At 43.2% G+C, this 19,060-nt stretch overlaps 1 protein-coding gene across 4 annotated transcripts in view; it reads left to right on the forward strand.

Moving 5' to 3' along the window:
• Window positions 1-19,060, forward strand: part of nap1l1 (nucleosome assembly protein 1-like 1) — a 133,608-nt gene that overhangs the window by 92,827 nt on the left and 21,721 nt on the right. For all 4 annotated transcript variants that reach the window (XM_059652614.1, XM_059652617.1, XM_059652616.1 and 1 more), the window contains exons 10-12: window positions 8,852-8,997; window positions 9,081-9,100; window positions 10,155-10,277. In XM_059652614.1, coding sequence (XP_059508597.1) covers window positions 8,852-8,997; window positions 9,081-9,100; window positions 10,155-10,277 — 289 coding nt within the window. The remainder of the gene's footprint in view (window positions 1-8,851; window positions 8,998-9,080; window positions 9,101-10,154; window positions 10,278-19,060) is intronic.

A 19,060-nucleotide genomic window follows, 5' to 3' on the forward strand; every position in this document is an offset into this window, starting at 1 on the left:
GATTGTAGATGGCGGAAGTGTCGGAGGATGATGTGTTGTATCCGGAGGTTGGTGGGGTGGTGTGTGAGAACGAGGGGGATCCTCTTTGGGCGGTTGTGGCGGGGGCGGGGTGTGAGGGATGTGTTGCGGGAGACGCGGTCAAGGGCGTTCTTGACCACTGCGGGGGCAAAGTTGCGGTCCTTGTAGAACTTGGACATCTGGGATGTGTGGGAGTGGATTGCCTCATCGTGGGAGCAGATGCGGCGGAGGCGGAGGAATTGGGAATTGGGGATGGAATTTTTGCAGGAGGGTGGGTGGGAGGAGGTGTATTCTAGGTAGCTGTGGGAGTCGGTGGGCTTGAAATGGACATCAGTTACAAGCTGGTTGCCTGAGATGGAGACTGAGAGATCCAGGAAGGTGAGGGATGTGCTGGAGATGGCCCAGGTGAACTGAAGGTTGGGGTGGAAGGTGTTGGTGAAGTGAATATTCATTTCCTAATGAGTCTGCTTTGTAACTCTTCATGGCTCAAACCTTCTGATATGGTGAAAGGCCTCTCTGACTTGAGCTTGTTGCTGTTGTGCATTTGGACCCTGAGGATGTCTTCATTTGAGTACATCCTTGCTACATGGCTGCCAATTTACACTACTTAAATTACACAGAGATAACCCAAAACTCTGATTTGTGACATTTGCCTTTTACATGTCCTATTTGCTTTGGAACCTTTCCTAGAGGGTTTAAAGCTTGCTGAGCATGATAACATAATCCACAATAGTTTTCACTAACTTGGTTTTAAACTACAGCAATTCCTTCCTCAGTTCTTTGCAATCAAAAATAAAGCCAAAAATAAAACAAAGTTTCAGCTTTTACATGATTATAATACAGTTATAAATGATGCAATAACATTCAAAAAGAAACAATCCCTTTATTCAAAGGGAAGGAAGAAGTAGAACATAGAATAGAACAGTGCAGCACAGAACTGGCCCTTCAGCCCACGATGTTGTGCCGACCATTGATCCTCATGTATGCACCCTCAAATTCCTGTGACCATATGCATGTCCAGCGGTCTCTTAAATGTCCCCAATGACCTTGCTTCCACAACTGCTGCTGGCAACGCATTCCATGCTCTCTCAACTCTGTGTAAAGAACCCGCCTCTGACGTCCCCTCTATACTTTCCTCCAACCGGCTTAAAACTATGACCCCTCGTGTTAGCCATTTCTGCCCTGGGAAATAGTCTCTGGCTATCAACTCTATCTATGCCTCTCATCTTGTATACCTCAATTAGGTCCCCTCTCCTCCTCCTTTTCTCCAATGAAAAGAGTCCGAGCTCAGTCAACCTCTCTTCATAAGATAAGCCCTCCAATCCAGGCAGCATCCTGGTAAACCACCTCTGAACCCTCTCCAAAGCATCCACATCTTTCCTATAATAGGGCAACCAGAACTGGGCGCAGTATTGCAAGTGCGGTCTAACCAAAGTTTTACAGAGCTGCAACAAGATCTCACGACTCTTAAACTCAATCCCCCTGTTAATGAAAGCCAAAACACCATATGCTTTCTTAACGACCCTGTCCACTTGGGTGGCCATTTTAAGGGATCTATGTATCTGCACACCAAGATCCCTCTGTTCCTCCACACTGCCAAGAATCCTATCCTTAATCCTGTACTCAGCTTTCAAATTCGACCTTCCAAAATGCATCACCTCGCATTTATCCAGGTTGAACTCCATCTGCCACCTCTCAGCCCATCTCTGCATCCTGTCAATGTCCCGCTGCAGCCTACAACAGTCCTCTATACTGTCAACGACACCTCCAACCTTTGTGTCGTCTGCAAACTTGCTGACCCATCCTTCAATATCCTCATCCAAGTCATTAATAAAAATTACAAATGGTAGAGGCCCAAGGACAGAGCCCTGTGGAACCCCACTCACCACTGACTTCCAGGCAGAATATTTTCCTTCTACTACCACTCGCTGCCTTCTGTAGGCCAGCCAATTCTGTATCCAGACAGCTAAGTTCCCCTGTATCCCATTCTTCCTGACCTTCTGAATGAGCCTACCATGGGGAACCTTATCAAATGCCTTGCTGAAGTCCATATACACCACATCCACAGCTCGACCCTCATCAACTTTTCTAGTCACACCCTCAGAGAACTTTGTGTCACACATTAACCACAAGTTTGGCCCATGTCCAAAACAGTAAAATAGCCGAAAATTACTCTGTTAACAAGTTTCAAATGGTAAAACAGCTGTTAACATGTAGAAGAAAGTGAATCCGTTCACAAAAACAAATTGGTGTGAAAGCACAGAAGATCTCATAGCAAATAGGTGTGGGAGTGGGCCATTTGGCCCTTTGAGCCTGCACCACCATTCAATGTAGTCATTGCTGATCATGGAAACTCAGTATCCCATTCCTAGTTGCTCTTCGTACCCCTTGACCCTGTTATCTGCAAGGGCCATGCCCAGCTTCCTTTTGAATGTGCCTCATGAACTGGTCCTTGCAGCTTCCCTGTGGGAGAGAATTCTACAGGTTCACATGTCTAAAGAAATTCTTCCTTGTCTGTCAATAGTACTGAAGACTTGTACTTCAGAACCAAGCATGTCTCCGTTCCAGCATTACAACATCTATCCAACAATGTAGAAACTTGCCCATGTATACAAATTGAATCTGACTGCACTCAGTCTAGTCTCAAACATCACCTAAGTGATGGAATAGGGCATCAACACTGCAATGGATGATACATTAACTGCAAAGAAATTAAAAAGGTGAAATTACATAGCCCAGAGAATCATAATGCTGCTTTCTCATGAGTGAGTGATGACGAGTTAATAATCTAAGTGTCACCATGCATCCGGCGAGAGTCAGGTTGAGAAGGTAGAATTTTCATCGTGACATGGGTTCAATTCCCACATTGGCCAATGCCGTTGACATCACTTGTCATTGCTCAAAACCAACTAACTGACCTCAGTTTGTGGGATGTGGCTGTCACTAGCAGGGTATTCATTGGCTATCCTTGGTTGCCCTTGATAGGATAGTTATCAGCTGCCTTTTTCACCACTGCAGTCCATTTGGTATGGGTAAACCCACAATTGTTAAAGATAGGATTTCAGGATCTTTACTCAGTTACACTGAAGAAACGGCAATTTATTTCCAAGTCAGGATGGAGTGGGTTGGAGAGGAACTTGCAGGTCATGGCGTTCCCATTTATCTGCAGCCATTCTCCTTCTAGATAGGAATGGTCATAAGTTTATAAGGTGCTTTCTAAGGATCTTTGGATTTTTGTCTGTTTGGCACCATATCCTCCACTCTCGAAATTCACTCCACTCTCTACAGATGGACAGAAGCAGCTGTGCGTAACATTTACAAGATGCACTGCAGTAGTTCTCCAAGCATCTTTTGACAGCACCTTTCAAACCCACAACCTCCCCCTCTCAATCGGGAAATGGCTGCAGAAATGTCAGAACACCGTCTGTGTTATCCTGAGTGCAGCACCATCTTTCACCGTCACTGGGTCCAAGTAAGGACCACCTTCCTTGACCTGCCCACCCTTAAGTTCTGTTTCAGCACTTGGTGTTATGTTGGAATTGTATAAAAAGTTGGTTAGATTAACATTAGAATATTGTGTGCAGTTCTATATTCTGCATTATGAGAGGGATATAATTGTACTGGAGAGGGTGCAGAGGAGATTTACCAGAATGTTGCCTAGACTGGAGTGTTTGAGTTATGAAGAAAGATTGAGCAACCTGGGGTTGTTTTCCTGGAGCAAAGGGGACTGGGGTGTGGATGATTGTGATGTATAAAATCAAGGGATATAAGTAAGATTTTAAACTCAACTTTTAAAGAAAAACTGGAAACAAGATTCTTATGATTACCATGAAACAATTGTTATTCGTAGGGTAGAACACATCAGGTTCAGTAATATCTTTTGGGGGAGGAAACTACTCTCACCTGGTCTGGCCTACATGTGACTCCAGACCCGCAGGAAATAGGGTTGATGTTGAAGTGCATTCAAGACAGTTAGGGGTGAGCAGTAAGTACTGGCTTAGCCAACAATGCCTGTGGCGTGTAAATTTTTTTTAAAATTAGCATAGACAGAAAGAAACTGTGTCCTTGATTGATGGATCAGTGACCCAGGCATAGATCTAAGGGAAAGAGCAGGAATTGTTTTCTTATTGTTGGTGGTGAGAGTCTGAAACTAACTTGACTTTACAGTATAAAATTTCTGAGGAAGGGTTACCAGACCCGAAATGTTAACTCTTTTTTTTGTTTCACAGATGCTGGCAGGCCTGAGCTTTTCCAGCAACTTTAATTTTATTTACAGTGTAAAGTTTTCTAACAAGCGTTCATCAGTATATATTTGCTTCATGTGCTTTCTGCCTCCTGCCATATTGGCTGTGCTGCCTGGGAAAAATGGGTCACTGGTTAATGGCTAACTTGCTACTTTGATCTATTTCAGTTGTAATCCTTGGTCTGCATTTGTTCCTCATGTAGAACGGTAACAGGTGAAGTCTCCATACGGATGTGTTCTCTCATTATGGAGAAATGACTGGAGGTCACCATGCCACAGGCAAGGGATAGAGGTTGAGAAGGAGAATCTTTCACAATAACCTTAGCTGGTGCAGAATTTGAACCCATAATATTGCATCACTCGTTAAACATCCATTCAGCAAAGTTGAGCAAACCCTATTATGGAATTAATTCTTGAGTGGAAATAATTTTTGAAATTTAGACTGGCCAGGCTGATACTTGATACCTATCTGCAATTGCCCTTGAACTCAGTGGCAATTAAAGGACAGTTAATAGGCAACCTTACTGCTGTTGGGTCAGGAGTTACAGGCTTGAATGGGTAAGAAAAGCAGATTATTTTTTTCTCTCCAGCAGGCACTTGGTGAATAAGACAGGTTTTATAACTTTCAGTGAAACTGCCATGGTGACCATTACTGAGATGAATTATTCATGATCTCAAAATCCCAGAATTTACAGCAGACTATAGATAGACTGGAGAGTTGGGCAGATAAATGGCAGATGGAGTTCAATCCGGGCAAATGCAAGGTGATGCATTTTGGAAGATCAAATTGAAGGGCGAACTATACAGTAAATGGGAAAAATCCTAGGGAAAGTTGATGAACAGAGATCCGGGTGTTCAGGTCCATTGTTCCCTGAAGGTGACAACGCAGGCCAATAGGGTGGTCAAGGAGGCATATGGCATGTTTTCCTTCGTTGGGCGGGGCATTGAGTACAAGAGTTGGCAGGTCATGTTGCAGTTGTATAGGACTTTGGTTCGGCCACGTTTGGAGTACTGTGTGCGGTTCTGGTCACCACATTACCAAAAGGATGTGGATGCTTTGGAGAGGGTGCAGAGGAGATTCACCAGGATGTTGCCTGGTATGGAGGGTGCTAGCTATGAAGAGAGTTTGAGTAGATTCGGATTATTTTCACTAGAAAGACTGAGATTGAGGTGGGACCTGATTGAGGTCTACAGAATCATGAGGGGTATAGACAGGGTGGATAGCAAGAAGCTTTTTCCCAGAGTGGGAGACTCAATTACTAGGGGTCATGAATTCAAAGTGAGAGGAGGAAAGTTTAAGGCAGATATGGGTGGAAAGTTCTTTACACAGAGGGTGGTGGGTTCCTGGAATGCGTTGCCAGCGGAGGTGGTAGACGCAGACAAGTTAGCGTCTTTTAAGATATATTTGGACAGTATATGGATGGGCAGTGAGCAAATGGACACGGGCCGTTAGAAAATAGATGACAGGTTAGACAGAGGATCTTGATCGGCGCAGGCTTGGAGGGCCAAAGGGCCTGTTCCTGTGCTGTAGGTTTCTTTGTTCTTTATTCTAACTCTTAGCCTTCTGTCTTCCTCTCCCATGCATCATCCTTTGTGGGAGAGTAGCTGTAACATTAAAAAACTCTTTCACTAAGATGGAGGTTGAAGTAGTTAAATCCAAACCTTAATCTTAGTAAAGGGGAGCTACAAGGGTGAGAGGTGTGAAATGGCAAGGATGGATTAGGGAACTTCACTCAAAGCAACATGTGCCTGAATTGCAACAATTATTTTTTACTATTTGATGCAAAAATTAAGGAAGATGTCTCGTCTGTGCCTTAAGAAATAATTTAGGGATAGAATTAAACCTAAAGGGGCGACATATAAAATTGCCAGGAAAAATGGTAGCAGGCCTGAGCATTGAGAGCATTAACAATTCAGCGAAAGAAACAAAACAATTGGTCAAAACTAAGAAAATTTCAAGGGTAAAATTGTAGAGGACAAAAACACTAAACGCTTCTCTGTATAAATGAAGAGAAAAGGTTAGCAAAGACAAATGTAAATCCATTACAGTCGAAAGCCAGGAGTAATTATAATGGGAGGCGGATATGATTTGGCAGAAGAATTAAAAGCATACTTTGGTTCTTTGCTCACCAAAGAGGAGACACACAATCTCCCCATAAATATCAGAGAATAGAGGGTCTAGCAAAAATGCAGAATTGAAAGGATAGAGGGCTCTATAACTAGAGGGCATAGGTTTAAGGTGAGAGGGGAAATATTTTAAAATTGACCTGAGGGGCAACTTTTTCAGAGGATGGTACAAGTTGCCAGAGGAAGTAGTAGATGCTGGTATGGTCACAGCACTTAAAAAGGCATTTAGGCCAGTACATGCATAGGAAGGGTTTAGTGGGATATGGGCCAAACACAGGAAAATGGAACTAGTTCATTTTGGAAAATCTGATTGACATGGATGAGTTGTGCTGAAGAGCCGGTTTCCATGCCATATGATTCAGAGTAAGAAAATGATGCTGGGGAAATTGATGGGGTTAAAGGCTGGCAAACCCCCTGGCAGTCTGATTTACATCCCAGAATATTAGAGGAAATGGCCTCAATACTAGATGTATTATTGGCCATCTTCCAAAATTCCATGGACTCTGAAGCAGTTCCTACAGATTGGAAAGTGGCAAATGTAACCCCATTATTTAAAGTGGAAAGGGGTCCAGATGAAAAAGAATTACAGACCAGTTAGCATAACATCGGTATTGTGGAATATATTGGAGCTAATTGTAGAAGATGTGATAAGTGTTTAGAAAGCATAGGATGAGACAAAGCAAATGGTTATACACATGGATGCCATACAACGTAGCTAAACATGAAGTGGTACACTGAGTGTGAAAAGCTTACGATTTAAGTGGTGATGTATTGGGATTTGGGTATACCAATTTAATGAAATAAGACAAGCGCAACAATGCTATGTTGCTCTTTGTTGCAAGAGCATTTGAGTTCAGATTTGGGGATGTCTTAATGCAGTTATAGGTGGAGGGGCCATAACTTTTACAGGAGCAGATTTAGGCTATTAGGCCCATTGAGTCTGCTGCTCTGTTCTGTAGGCTACTATAGATAGGTAGTGCAGAGGAAGCAGGGTGGCTGCAGAAGAATCTGGACAGTCTAGGCGAATGGGCAAGAAGTGTCAGTTGGAATACAATGTAGCAAAATGAGAGGCTATGCACTTGGGTGATAGAAGGTAAATGGGAAAATGTTACAGATTTCTGAAGCACAAAGGAACTTTGAGAATCCTGAGCTAGAATTCCCAAGTTAAGATGCAGGTTCATTTGGCAGTTAGAAAGGCACATGCATCGTTATCATTCATTTCAAAGGAGCTAGAATGCAAGAGCAAAGGTGTGTTATTGAGGCTGTATAAGATTGTGATGAGCCCTCATTTGGAATATTGTGTAGTTTTGGGCCTTGTATCTAAAGGAGGATGATGTGCTGGCATTGGAGGGGGTCCAGAGGAGGTTTACAAGAATGATCCTGGAGGTGCAGGGCTTGTCATATTAGTGGTTGAAGACTCTGGATAGAGTTTAGAAGAATGGTGAGGAATCTCATTGAAACTTTAGGAATACTGAGAGGCCTGGATTGAGTGGATGTGAAGATGATGTTTCCAATAGTAGAAGATACTAGAACCAGAAAGGGCAGCCTCCAAATGAAGGAATGACTGTTTAGCATGGCGATGAGGAATTTTTTCGGCCAGAGTGTGGTGAATCTGGAACTAATTGCCGGAGGGCTGTGAAGGTCAGTCATTGTGTGTTTTAAGACATAGGGGTTCTTGATTAGTAATGGGATTGAGGGTTGTGAAAAGGAGAATGAGGTTGAGAAATGTCTCTGCTGATAGAATAGTGGAGTAGACATGACAGGTCAAATGACCTCATTCTGTTCTTACATCTCATGGTCTAATACAGAGCCTTAGTGTGACCACACCTGGAGTATTGCATGCAGTTTGGTCTCTTTTCCACCCCCCCCCCCCCCCCCCAAAAAAAAAAAGATATATTTGCCACTGGAGTTTCACTCTGCTGTGACTGGAGCTGACAGGATTTGTATTTGAGGAGAGGTTTGCCTGGGCCTGGGCTCATTAGAGTTTAGAAGGATGGAAGGGAGGGATCTGATTGAAATGTATAGAATTCTAACAGACCTTGACAGACTAGATGCAGTGAGGATGTTTTCTCTGTTTGGGGACTATTGGATTTAAATTTCATCAGCTGCTCAGTGGATTTGAACCCGTACCTGACCAGTAGCGGTCCTCGGGATTGTCAGCTTGTTGACATCACCATTTTGTCATCTTGCCCAGAGTTGAAAATTGTTCACTTTATCCACTAGGTTTTGAGTTGCAACTCATCACTGATTAAAAGTTGTCATTTAAATGAAGAAAATAAGCAGACAATTTGATGTTCCAGCAAGTAATAGGTAAGATTTGCCAAGGAGCATGGGTAGAAGACTGAACTACCTAATGTTGACAGCAATATTGAAGAATGACAGTAGATTTGTACATCTGTAATGTTTGGTTTCAAAGCGTACCATAGAGAATGCTTTTTTAAGTTTCTGCAACTTACAATTCAGATGCCTGATTGACTGGAAGAAGGGAAAGAACATCACAATGAAAACCATCAAAAAGAAACAGAAGCATAAGGGTCGTGGCACTGTTAGAACTGTTACAAAGACTGTCCCAAATGACTCTTTCTTCAATTTCTTTTCACCCCCTGAAGGTAAGTACGAGTAGAGTTGAAATGATTTGAGTATCTTTGAATGTTTTGTAAAATTTCTAATTTACTTTTTTCTCCTTCTGCAGTTCCAGAGAATGGAGAGTTGGTAAGTTGACTTACAGTAGCATTGTTGCCATCTTTCATTTTTTAACATACTGTAACTCAGGTAGAAGATTGTGTTGTGTAAAATTGCTTTTTGACAATGTGGATTTCTTAATATTTTTGTTAAATGGGGCTGATTTGATTACTAGATAACCCAGTTTGAGGCAATGACTCAATGAGACCTTGCACAACAGTATGGCATTTAATGGAAAAGTGGTTTGGTTGAATTGATTTAAAATTCTTAAGGGAATGCAGTCTTAAATTGTTTCCACACCTTGAATAAAAGTTAACATTTTGTGATGACAAAAATGGGCGGGAAAGCAAGTTCTGAAGGGGTTGTAAAGAAACTACAAAATGATTTGGGAAATTGGGTAATAATATGGAGTACATTGCACAAAAAGTGGAATAGTCCTGTTTGATAGGCAAAATAAAAAGTGTATTATCTAAAGGGAGAGGCTACAGAGCTCGGGTGCAGAGGGATCTGGATGCTGCCCTGCATGAATCTCAAGGTTATGTATAATTGCAGGAAATGAGAAAAGCTTTTTAAATTGTTATCACTTATCACAAAGGGAATTGAGTACAAGACTAGAGGTTATACTTAAGGTGTACAGGGTGCTAGTGAAGTTATATTTGGAATACTCAGTATTGACCACCTCATTTAAGGAAGGATGAAAATGCATTGGTGGTAGTTCAAGGAGCTTTGGTAGCCTAATAACTGGCATGGGGATATTGTCTTATTGAATAGACTAGGCTTGTGTCTGCTGAAGAGTAAGGGGTGATGATTGAAACACAACCTTGTGTCTTGACAGAGGGTGATTCCACTTGTGGGAGAATCTAAATCCACGGATCACTAATTTTAAAAATCAGAGCCTGTTTAAATCCAGGATATGAGAAAAATTATCTCAGAGGGTATCAAGGTTAGTTGGAAAGTGGATTTGAGGTTACTAATATCAGCCATAGTTGGCTTGAATGGTCTGCTCCTAATTTGTATGTCTGATTAAATTAGCATTACTGTTGGACTATTGAAAATTTGAGGTTTTCAGTTTTTCTCATTGTAGGACGAAGATTCAGAGGCAATACTTGCTGCTGACTTTGAAATTGGTCATTTCTTGCATGAACGCATCATTCCACGGGCAGTGTTGTACTTCACAGGAGAAGCTATTGAAGATGACGATGATGATGTAAGCCCATTTTCCAAATTTCAGTCAAAGCCGTTATTTATTCACCGCTATCTTAGTGGTTTATCAAGAATGCTGTCCTCAACCAACAGCATTTGGGGGAAAAAATGAGCCTGGACTGTCTGTTATGTTTAGAAATGATTGTGTGCCACAGAGGAGCAGAGTTTGCGTTTGAAAGCTCTGTCCTAATATAAAAGGAAATCATCTGTAATCATCTGTAACAGTGAACAATAAAAATTGCTGTCTAGCCACAGATATGATTACGGAGAGTGATCTTAAATAGGTGTACGAATTTTACTAGAAGATGTTAACTACTGCTATTCACCCAGAAAAGTGGTAAATTCTCAACATGGGGAATGTCTAACTTTATCTTGCTGTCAATGCCCCTAAAGATTCAAGAAATCTTCATGTAGTGTTAAATTAACATGATTCACAGGCCCAACAATGGGGCTGTCAGTATTTTTAAAATTCACTAATAAAGACATTTTGCATAATTAACCATGTGGCCCGGGGGCAAATAAAGTAACACAATTTCATTGATCATGAAATTGAATAGTACATTCAAAAGTACTGCTTGAGTTGGACATTAGGTTGTATGGAAGACCAGTGCATCACTAATTGCTCTCTACCCCTCCTGTCTCCCCCTCATAAAAACAAAGAGGCCCTTGCTAATAATATTGCTCTGTCCAATTAATACTGCAGTGCAACCTCTTTTCTTATCTGGGTCAACACCTTGCATCCAGGGACAGTTAGTACTTTAGTATATGGGGCAGCAGTGGTCATAGAATCCCCGCAGTGTGGAATCAGGCCCTTCGGCTCAAAAAATCCAAACTGACCCTCTGAGCACCCCACCCTCCTATAACCCACCTAATCTGCACATCCCTGAACATTATGGGCCATTGAGCATGGGTAATCCACCTAGCCTACACATCTTTGGACTGTGGGAGGAAACCAGAGCATCTGGATGAAACCCCCACAGACATGGGGAAAACGTGCAGGCTCCACACACGATCACCTGAGGGTAGAATAGAACCCAGTTTCTGGCGCTGTGAGGCAGCGGTGCTAACCGCTGAGGTGTACAGGTAGTTTCACTGGTTATCTAGAGCTTCAGTTTAGTGTTTTGATGATTCTCTAATTTTATTTTGAAGTCAAGGCACCAATATAAAAAAAACCTTTACATCCACTGTAAAGTTTATTCACAGGCCCTTCAGTTTGGTGCAACTCCGGTTCACATCCCACCATGGTACATGCAGACATTTGAATTCAGTAAAAGTCTGGAATTAAAAGTTTGCTCAATGGCAAACATGTAACAAATGCTGATTGTTATATAGCCCCATCTGGTTTCTTAATAAAGGAGTTTTTCTGTTTTTGACTTGACCTGTCCTGCCTGTGACTCCACACTTGCTCTGTGGTTGATTCTGGGCAACAAATGTTGGCTGAGCCAGAAGCACTGACATTCTATTTACAAACGCATTCTTGCTGTTCATTGTTTTATTTTGGAGCCAGGTCTCCATTATTGCCATAATAAATACCAGTGTAATTGTTTGTCTTTCTAGCTCACCAGTCTTGATCCATATGTTTACCAGCTTGCACTTATAGACTGGGAATGTCTTAAGGTTAAGGGCTTGGCTGGAGAGGAATTTAAATGTGTACAAGATCATTTTCTCATATGTGGATGTAGCTATTAGAAAAGGTGCAAAACTTGACATACTCTTGCGAAAGTAAGGCAGTGATCAAGGTGTCATGCGGGGAGCACTTTGGGTCTAGTTAGTTTTAAAATAGTGTTGGAAAAGGATAGTCTGAGTCTAAAAGTTAAATTGTAAATTGGAGGAAGGCCAATTTTGACACTAGTAGGCAAGAACTCCCAAAAGTTGATTGTGGTGGATGTTTTTAGGCAAAAGGACGGCTGGAAAATGGGAAGCCTTCAAAAATTAGATAACAAGAGTCCAGGTGACTTGAGAAATTGGAGTTTTGGTCAAGAAAAGGAAGCATGTGTCAGATGTAGACAGCAGGGATTGATTAAATCCCTAGAAGAGTAGAAAGGCAGCAGGAAGATACTTGAGGGAAATCAGGAGGGCAGAAGGGGGACATGAGATGGCTTTAGCAAATGGGGAAAACGAGAATCCAAAGGGATTCAACAAATATGTTAAGGACGAAAGAGTAACAAGGGAGCGAATAGGACCCCTTAAAGAATAGCAAGGCTGCCTATGTGTGGAACTACAGGAGATGGGGGTGATACTAAATGAGTGTTTTTCTAATGTGCTTACTGTGTAGAAGGATATGGAAGATAGAGATTGGGGAAATAAATAGCGACATCTTTAAATGTCCGCAGAACAGAGGAGGAGGTGGTGTCAAATGCCTTAAAACACACGGAGGTGGATAAATCCCTGGGACCTGATGAGGTGTACCCTAAACCTTGTGGGAAGTGAGGAAAGTGATTTCTGCACCCTTTTCTTAGATGCTTGTCGCATCGATGGCTACTAGCGAGGTGCTGGAAGACGGGACACTGGCTAAAGTGGTGCCATGATTTAAGATGGTAAGGAAAAGCCATGGAACTATAGACCGGTGAGCCTGACATCAATGGTGGGTAAATTGTTGGAGGGAATCCTGAGCGATAGGATTTACATGTATTTGGAAAGGCAAGGACTGATTAGGAATAGTCATCATGGTTTTGTGCATGGGAAATCATGTCTCACTAACTTGTTTTGAGATTCTTGAAGTAACAAAGAGGATTGAGGGCAGAGCGGTGGATGTGATTTATATGCACTTCAGTAAAGCATTCAAGGTTCTGCATGGTACACCTGGTTAGAAAGGTTAGATCGCATGGAATACAGGAAGAACTAGCTATTTGGATACTGAACTGGCTTGAAGGTAGCAGACAGGGTGATTGTAGAGGTTTGCTCTTCAGACTGGAGGCCTGTGACCAGCAGAGTGCCACGAGGATCAGGTTGCTTTATGTAATTTTATAAATGATTTGGACGTGAACGTAGGAGGTATGGTTAGTAAGTTTGCAGAAGACACAAAAATTGGTGTAGTAGACAGCGAAGAAGGTTAGCTCTGAATAGGATCTTGATCAGATGGCCAGTGGGCTGAGGAGTGGCACATTGAGTTTAATTTAGGTAAATGTAAGTTGCTGCATTTTTTGAAAAGGCAAGTCAGGGCAGGACTTATACTCTTGATGGGAAGATCCTGGTGAGTGCTTTACAAAAGGGATCTTGGGAGTACAGGTTTGTAGTTCCTTGAAAGTGGTGTCATAAGTAGACAGGATAGTGATATGCTTGCATTGAGTGTAGCAGTTGGGAGATCATGTTATACTTGTGTAGGATATTGGTTAGGCCGCTGCACGCAATTCTGGTTTCCCTGCTGTTGGAAGGATGTTGTGAAACCTGAAAGGCCTCAAAAAGTTTACAAGGATGTTGCCAGGGTTGGAGGGTTTGGGTTGTAGGGAGAGTTGAATAGCCTGGGACGATGTTCCCTGGAGTGTCAGAGGCTGAGTGGTGACCTTTATAGAGGTTTATATAATCATGAGGGGCATGGATAGGATGAATAGCCAAGGGATTTTCTCTGGGGTGGGGGACCCCAGAACTAGTGGACGTAGGTTTAAGGTGAGAAGGGAAAGGTTTTTAGAAAGGTTCCAAGGGCAACTTTTTGACGTAAATGGTGCAAGTATGGAATGAGCTGCCAGAGAAAGTAGTGAAGGCGAGTCCATTGGCAACATTTAAAATGCATCTGGATGGGTATACGAATAGGAAGGGTTTAGACAGATATTGGCCAAATGCTGGCAAATGGGGCTAGATTTATTTAGGATATCTGGTCAGCATGGACAAGTTGGACTGAAGGGTCTATTTCCTTGTTGTACAGTTGTATGACTCTAACCCTGAATTAATTCTGCTGTATTTTTCCTTTAATGTCCTTCTGACCAGTTGCTTCCTGTTCTCCTGATTTTACTCTGCCAATCCTTCATGTGCCTTTTTTTTGCAAATGAATCAACGTATGGTCTTCCCTGTTCTCCTGTTTGACATATTCATAGCCTAGCATAGTCAGACTACTTCTTTCTTTTCCTGATTACAGAGGTTGATCTGTCCCAGTAGTAGTTTATTTATCGCTAACAAATTCAACTTAACCAGTGTCATCAAGTTGCAGTGTGAGGATGATGCTTGCATATATGCAAACTCAGGACAAAGTCCAGACCATTGTCAACACCTTATCGGAGGCACATGAGAGCATGCGTCTCGCCTTTAAACATCTGCAGGATGAAGGGCTGCCTCCAACCTGGCCCAACATTGTGGAGCAAACCCCAAATCATCAAGATTCGCAGGGAGGATTTGGAGATTGATGTCCCCTTTCCAATACTACAGAAATGAGGTGCCTGACAGCCCATGCCTCAGAATTACAAGGCCCTGGAGAAGTACCACCAATGCTGCCTGCACAAAATCCTGTAAATCTGCAGAGAAGAAAGACACACCAACACCACCTCCCTTAACCAGGCCAACATCCCCGTCATCTGACACCAGCAGCCTTGCATGACTGATACGAGGCTCCCAAAGCAGGTGCTCTAATCCCAGCTCTTGGGGCAGGCAAGCCCCAAGGCCTCACTGACCAAGTACAGAGCACCCACCAACATCTAGGAATCACTGGCTCAAGACCAGACAAAATGGAGGAGCAGCATCCAGGAATGTTTTGAGCACCTTGAGATTTGCTAACAGTAAAAAAACGGAAGGCAGGCGAAGACAGCGAAGGAGTGCATTGCCATATCAACATGCCTCTTCCCACAACCACCATCTGCCCCAAGTGTAACAGTCTGCAGAAGCTACGTTGGACTGTTCCCACCTATCAACTCACCCTAAGACTAAAAGACAGTCTGCGAGGGACTGCTAATGACAGTAGCCAACAAAGTATTAGAAATGATAACTGCAAACTCAGTTCTGGCAACCCTGCAAAGCCCTCTTAATTAACATCTGGAGGCTAGTACAAGAATGTGGAGAACTGCCTAACTGACTAGTCAAGCAACAGCCTTGCTTATGGGATTATACCTTATGCATGCATGTTACAGATGATATCTGCAGGTTTGTTCTGTCCCTCTGACAGGACAGGCCCAGAGAATGTGGTGGCACCATGGTATACAGTTATGAGGAAGTTTGCATGGGTGTCATCCTCATGCCAAAAGCTCATTACGGTTTACAGCATCACCTTAAACATGGATAAGGCAGTCTCCTGTGAAGAACCACGTATTGTCCCATCTTCAGCTGAAGAACCACTTGATGGGAGCGTGAAGGGTGCAAAATGTACTGCACATGGGAGACTTCAAGGCTGGAATCAAACCCAGGTCCCTGGTGCTGAGGGGCAGTAGTGCTTGCTACCGTGCAGCCCTAACGTAAATCCTTAACGTGGACTCTGAACCCTATGAAGTCTCCTGATTTTAGCCCATTGGGCTATGGATTCTGAATCATCAATCCAGTTCACCTGAAAGTGGAGCTTAACTTAATATTTTTCTATGTACCTAGTTATCGAAGAAATAGTCATAATCCAACAGCATGAACAGTCCGGCTCAACCCGTTTGTGCCATCCAAGTTTCCTAAACAGACCTAGTCCTGTTTGCCTGCACTTGGCCCATATCCCTCTAAACCTTTCCTATCCACATACTGTCCAGATGTCATTTAAATGTTATAGCTGTACCTGCATCCACCACTTCCTCTGGCTGCTCATTCGATATACGCACCGCCTTCTGTGTGGAAAAATTACCCCTCATGCCCCCTTTTAAAATCTTTTATCCTTTCACCTTAGACCTATGCCCTCTAGTTTTGGACTCTGAGCCTGGCAGAAAGACCCTTGGCTATTCACCTTATCCATGCCCCTTGTGATTTTTATAAATCTCCAGGGTCACTCCTTGACTTCCTAGGCTCTACTGAAAAATATATTAGCCTATCCAGCCTCTCCTTATAATTTGAACCTTCCAGTCTTGGTAACGTGCTACCTATAGAAGAATATCCTTCCTAAAAACATGTGACCAGAATTGCATACAGTACTCCAAATGTGTCCTTACCAATGTCCTGAACAGACGTAATATGAAGTCCCAACTCCTGTACGCAGTGCTGTGACAGATGAAAGCAAGCATTCTAAATGCTGCCTTAACCACCCTGTCCAACTGTGGCCTCACTGCTCTTTACTATGTACCTACACCCTTAGGCCTTTCTATCCAACAACATTCCCCAGGGCCCTCGCATTAACTGAATAAGCCCTGCACTGATTTGTCTCACCAGAATGCAGTACCTTACCTTTATCTGACTTAAAATCCATCTGCAATTCCTCGGCCCACTGGCCCATTTGATCGAGGGCCCATTGTACTTAACCACATTCACTGTCCACTATACTGCCAATTTGGGTGTCATTCACAAACTTAGTAACCATACGTCCTGTATTCTTGTCAAATTCGTTTCCATATCAGACGAACATGCTTGTACCCAGCACCAATCCTTACGGCACATTGCTGCTCACAGGTCTCCTGAACAGTAGCCATCTGCCACCACCCTCTCTTGTACCGTGAAGCCAATTTTATTTTAGCCAAATGGTTAACTGTCCCTGGATCCCATGCGATCTCAACTTACCAGTCGTACAAGGTTCTGCATGGCAGTGGCCTTGCGAAAGTCCCTGCAGCCAACGTCTACCGCTCTGCCCTCATCTGTTATCTTGGTCACCTCTTCAAAAAGCTCAAATTCAAGAGACTGTGTCCCACATGCAAAGTCATGCTGTCTATTCCTGATTAGTCTTTGCCTTTCCAAATGCATTTAGACCCTGTCTCTCAGAATCCCCTCTAACAGCTTGCCCACCACTGATGTGTAAGTTTCCTAGGATTTCCTTGCAGCCTGCCTTAAACAATGGCACATTAGCCACCCTCCAGTCTTCGAACACCTCGCCCGCAGCAGTCGATACAAATATTTCTGCTAGGAGCCCTGCCGTTTCTCCTCTGGCTTCCCACAAGGTTCGGGGATGTACTTGATCAGATCCTGGGAATTTATCTAACATACTTTTTAAAGTATGCACCAGCACCACCTCCCCTGTAACGTGAACTCCTTTTACAAGACATCAAAGTTTTATTTCCCTGATCTCAGTAGATTCCAAGCCTGTCTTCATGGTAAATACTGACATTAAATATTTGTTTAGGGTCTCGCCCATCTTGTGTGGTTCCGCACACAGATGGCCTTGATCTTTTAAGGGGCCCTGTTCCCTCCCTAGTTACTGCGGCCCCTATGAACACAGTCCGCCGATTCCTCAGCAATAAACCCAAACAATCGGTGGACTGTGTTCATAGGGTACCCATTCTTTTTGAATACGCTGTATAGGTGATTTTATAGGTGGGTACCCTATGAACACAGTCCGCCGATTCCTCAGCAATAAACCCAAACAAAAAGACAAAACGGGCTCAGAAACCATAACCACTCTCCCCTACATCAAAGACATTTCCGAAATGACTGCCAGACTACTCGGACCTCTTGGCGTCAGGGTAGCCCACAAACCCACCAACACACTAAAACAGCAGCTAATGAACTTAAAACACCCTATACAGACAACAAACAAAACGAACGTCATCTACAAAATACCTTGCAAGAACTGTGACAAACACTACATTGGACAAACTGGCAGAAAGCTAGCCACCAGAATACATGAACATCAACTAGCCACAAAACGACATGACCCACTATCACTCGTATCCTTACAGATGAGGAAGGACACCACTTTGATTGGGACAACACATCCATCCTAGGACAAGCCAAACAGACATGCACGAGAATTCCTAGAAGCATGGCATTCCAACTGGAACAGCATCAACAAACACATTGATTTGGAGCCAATCTACCATCCCCTGAGAAAAAGAACAGGAAATGACATCACCAACCCAAGGAAACCTAACCAGATAAATAGAAAGTGGGACGTAACACCAGCGCTTTGTCGGAGGCTCACTGATGATGTTACCTAGAATGGTGATGAAACGTCTGAAAACTAACCTTCCAGCTCAGCGAGCAAACTCACATCCAACTACCAGGGTGCCTATAGTACAATTCCATCAGTGATCACCTCCCTTATTTCTCAGTTCCACCTACATAGTTTCATTGGATGATTTCCCAGGAATATTGTCTAAGTATTGCCGTGATGTTTTCCCCAAGGCAGAAAATCATTCCCCCCAGTCCACCCCGCTCCACTTGTGCCTTCCCTTCTATTATCCTCCTCCTGGCACCTGTACCCCAGAACATTGAGCTGCCAGACTTGTCCCTCTCTTGGCTGTGTTTCTGTAATAGCCATGATATCCCAGACGCATGTTCCTGTCCATGCCCTGAGTTCATTGCCTTACCTGTCAGGCCTCTTGCGTTGAAATAAATGCAGTTCAATTCATCAGCCTTCAATTGTTCTGTTGTGCTGTTGTCTGCCTTGTTTATTTAGCTTACTTTCTTCTTCTGTACCAGCCTTAACCTTCTGTCTTGACTCACTACAGCTTAGGGTCCCCCTGCCAGACAAGAAGCTCTAGCAGATCTCCCCATCAGGACATTTGTTACCCTCTTGGTCAGGTGCAATTGTCCCTTTTTGTGCCTCTGCCCCCTCAACCAGCAACTCAGCCATGCATTCATCTGCCTTCTCATTCTATTCCTACTGTCATAGCGCCTGGCACCGGGAATAATCCAAGATTACTACCCTCAAGATTCTGCTTTTTAAACTTCCTGACTAACTCCCTTTATTCACACATCCTGCAGATATAGTTGCCAGGGACATTTGACTGCTTCTTGAACTCCCAC

The sequence above is a fragment of the Stegostoma tigrinum genome, chromosome 18, assembly GCF_030684315.1.
Source record: "Stegostoma tigrinum isolate sSteTig4 chromosome 18, sSteTig4.hap1, whole genome shotgun sequence".
Taxonomy (NCBI): Eukaryota; Metazoa; Chordata; class Chondrichthyes; order Orectolobiformes; family Stegostomatidae; genus Stegostoma; species Stegostoma tigrinum.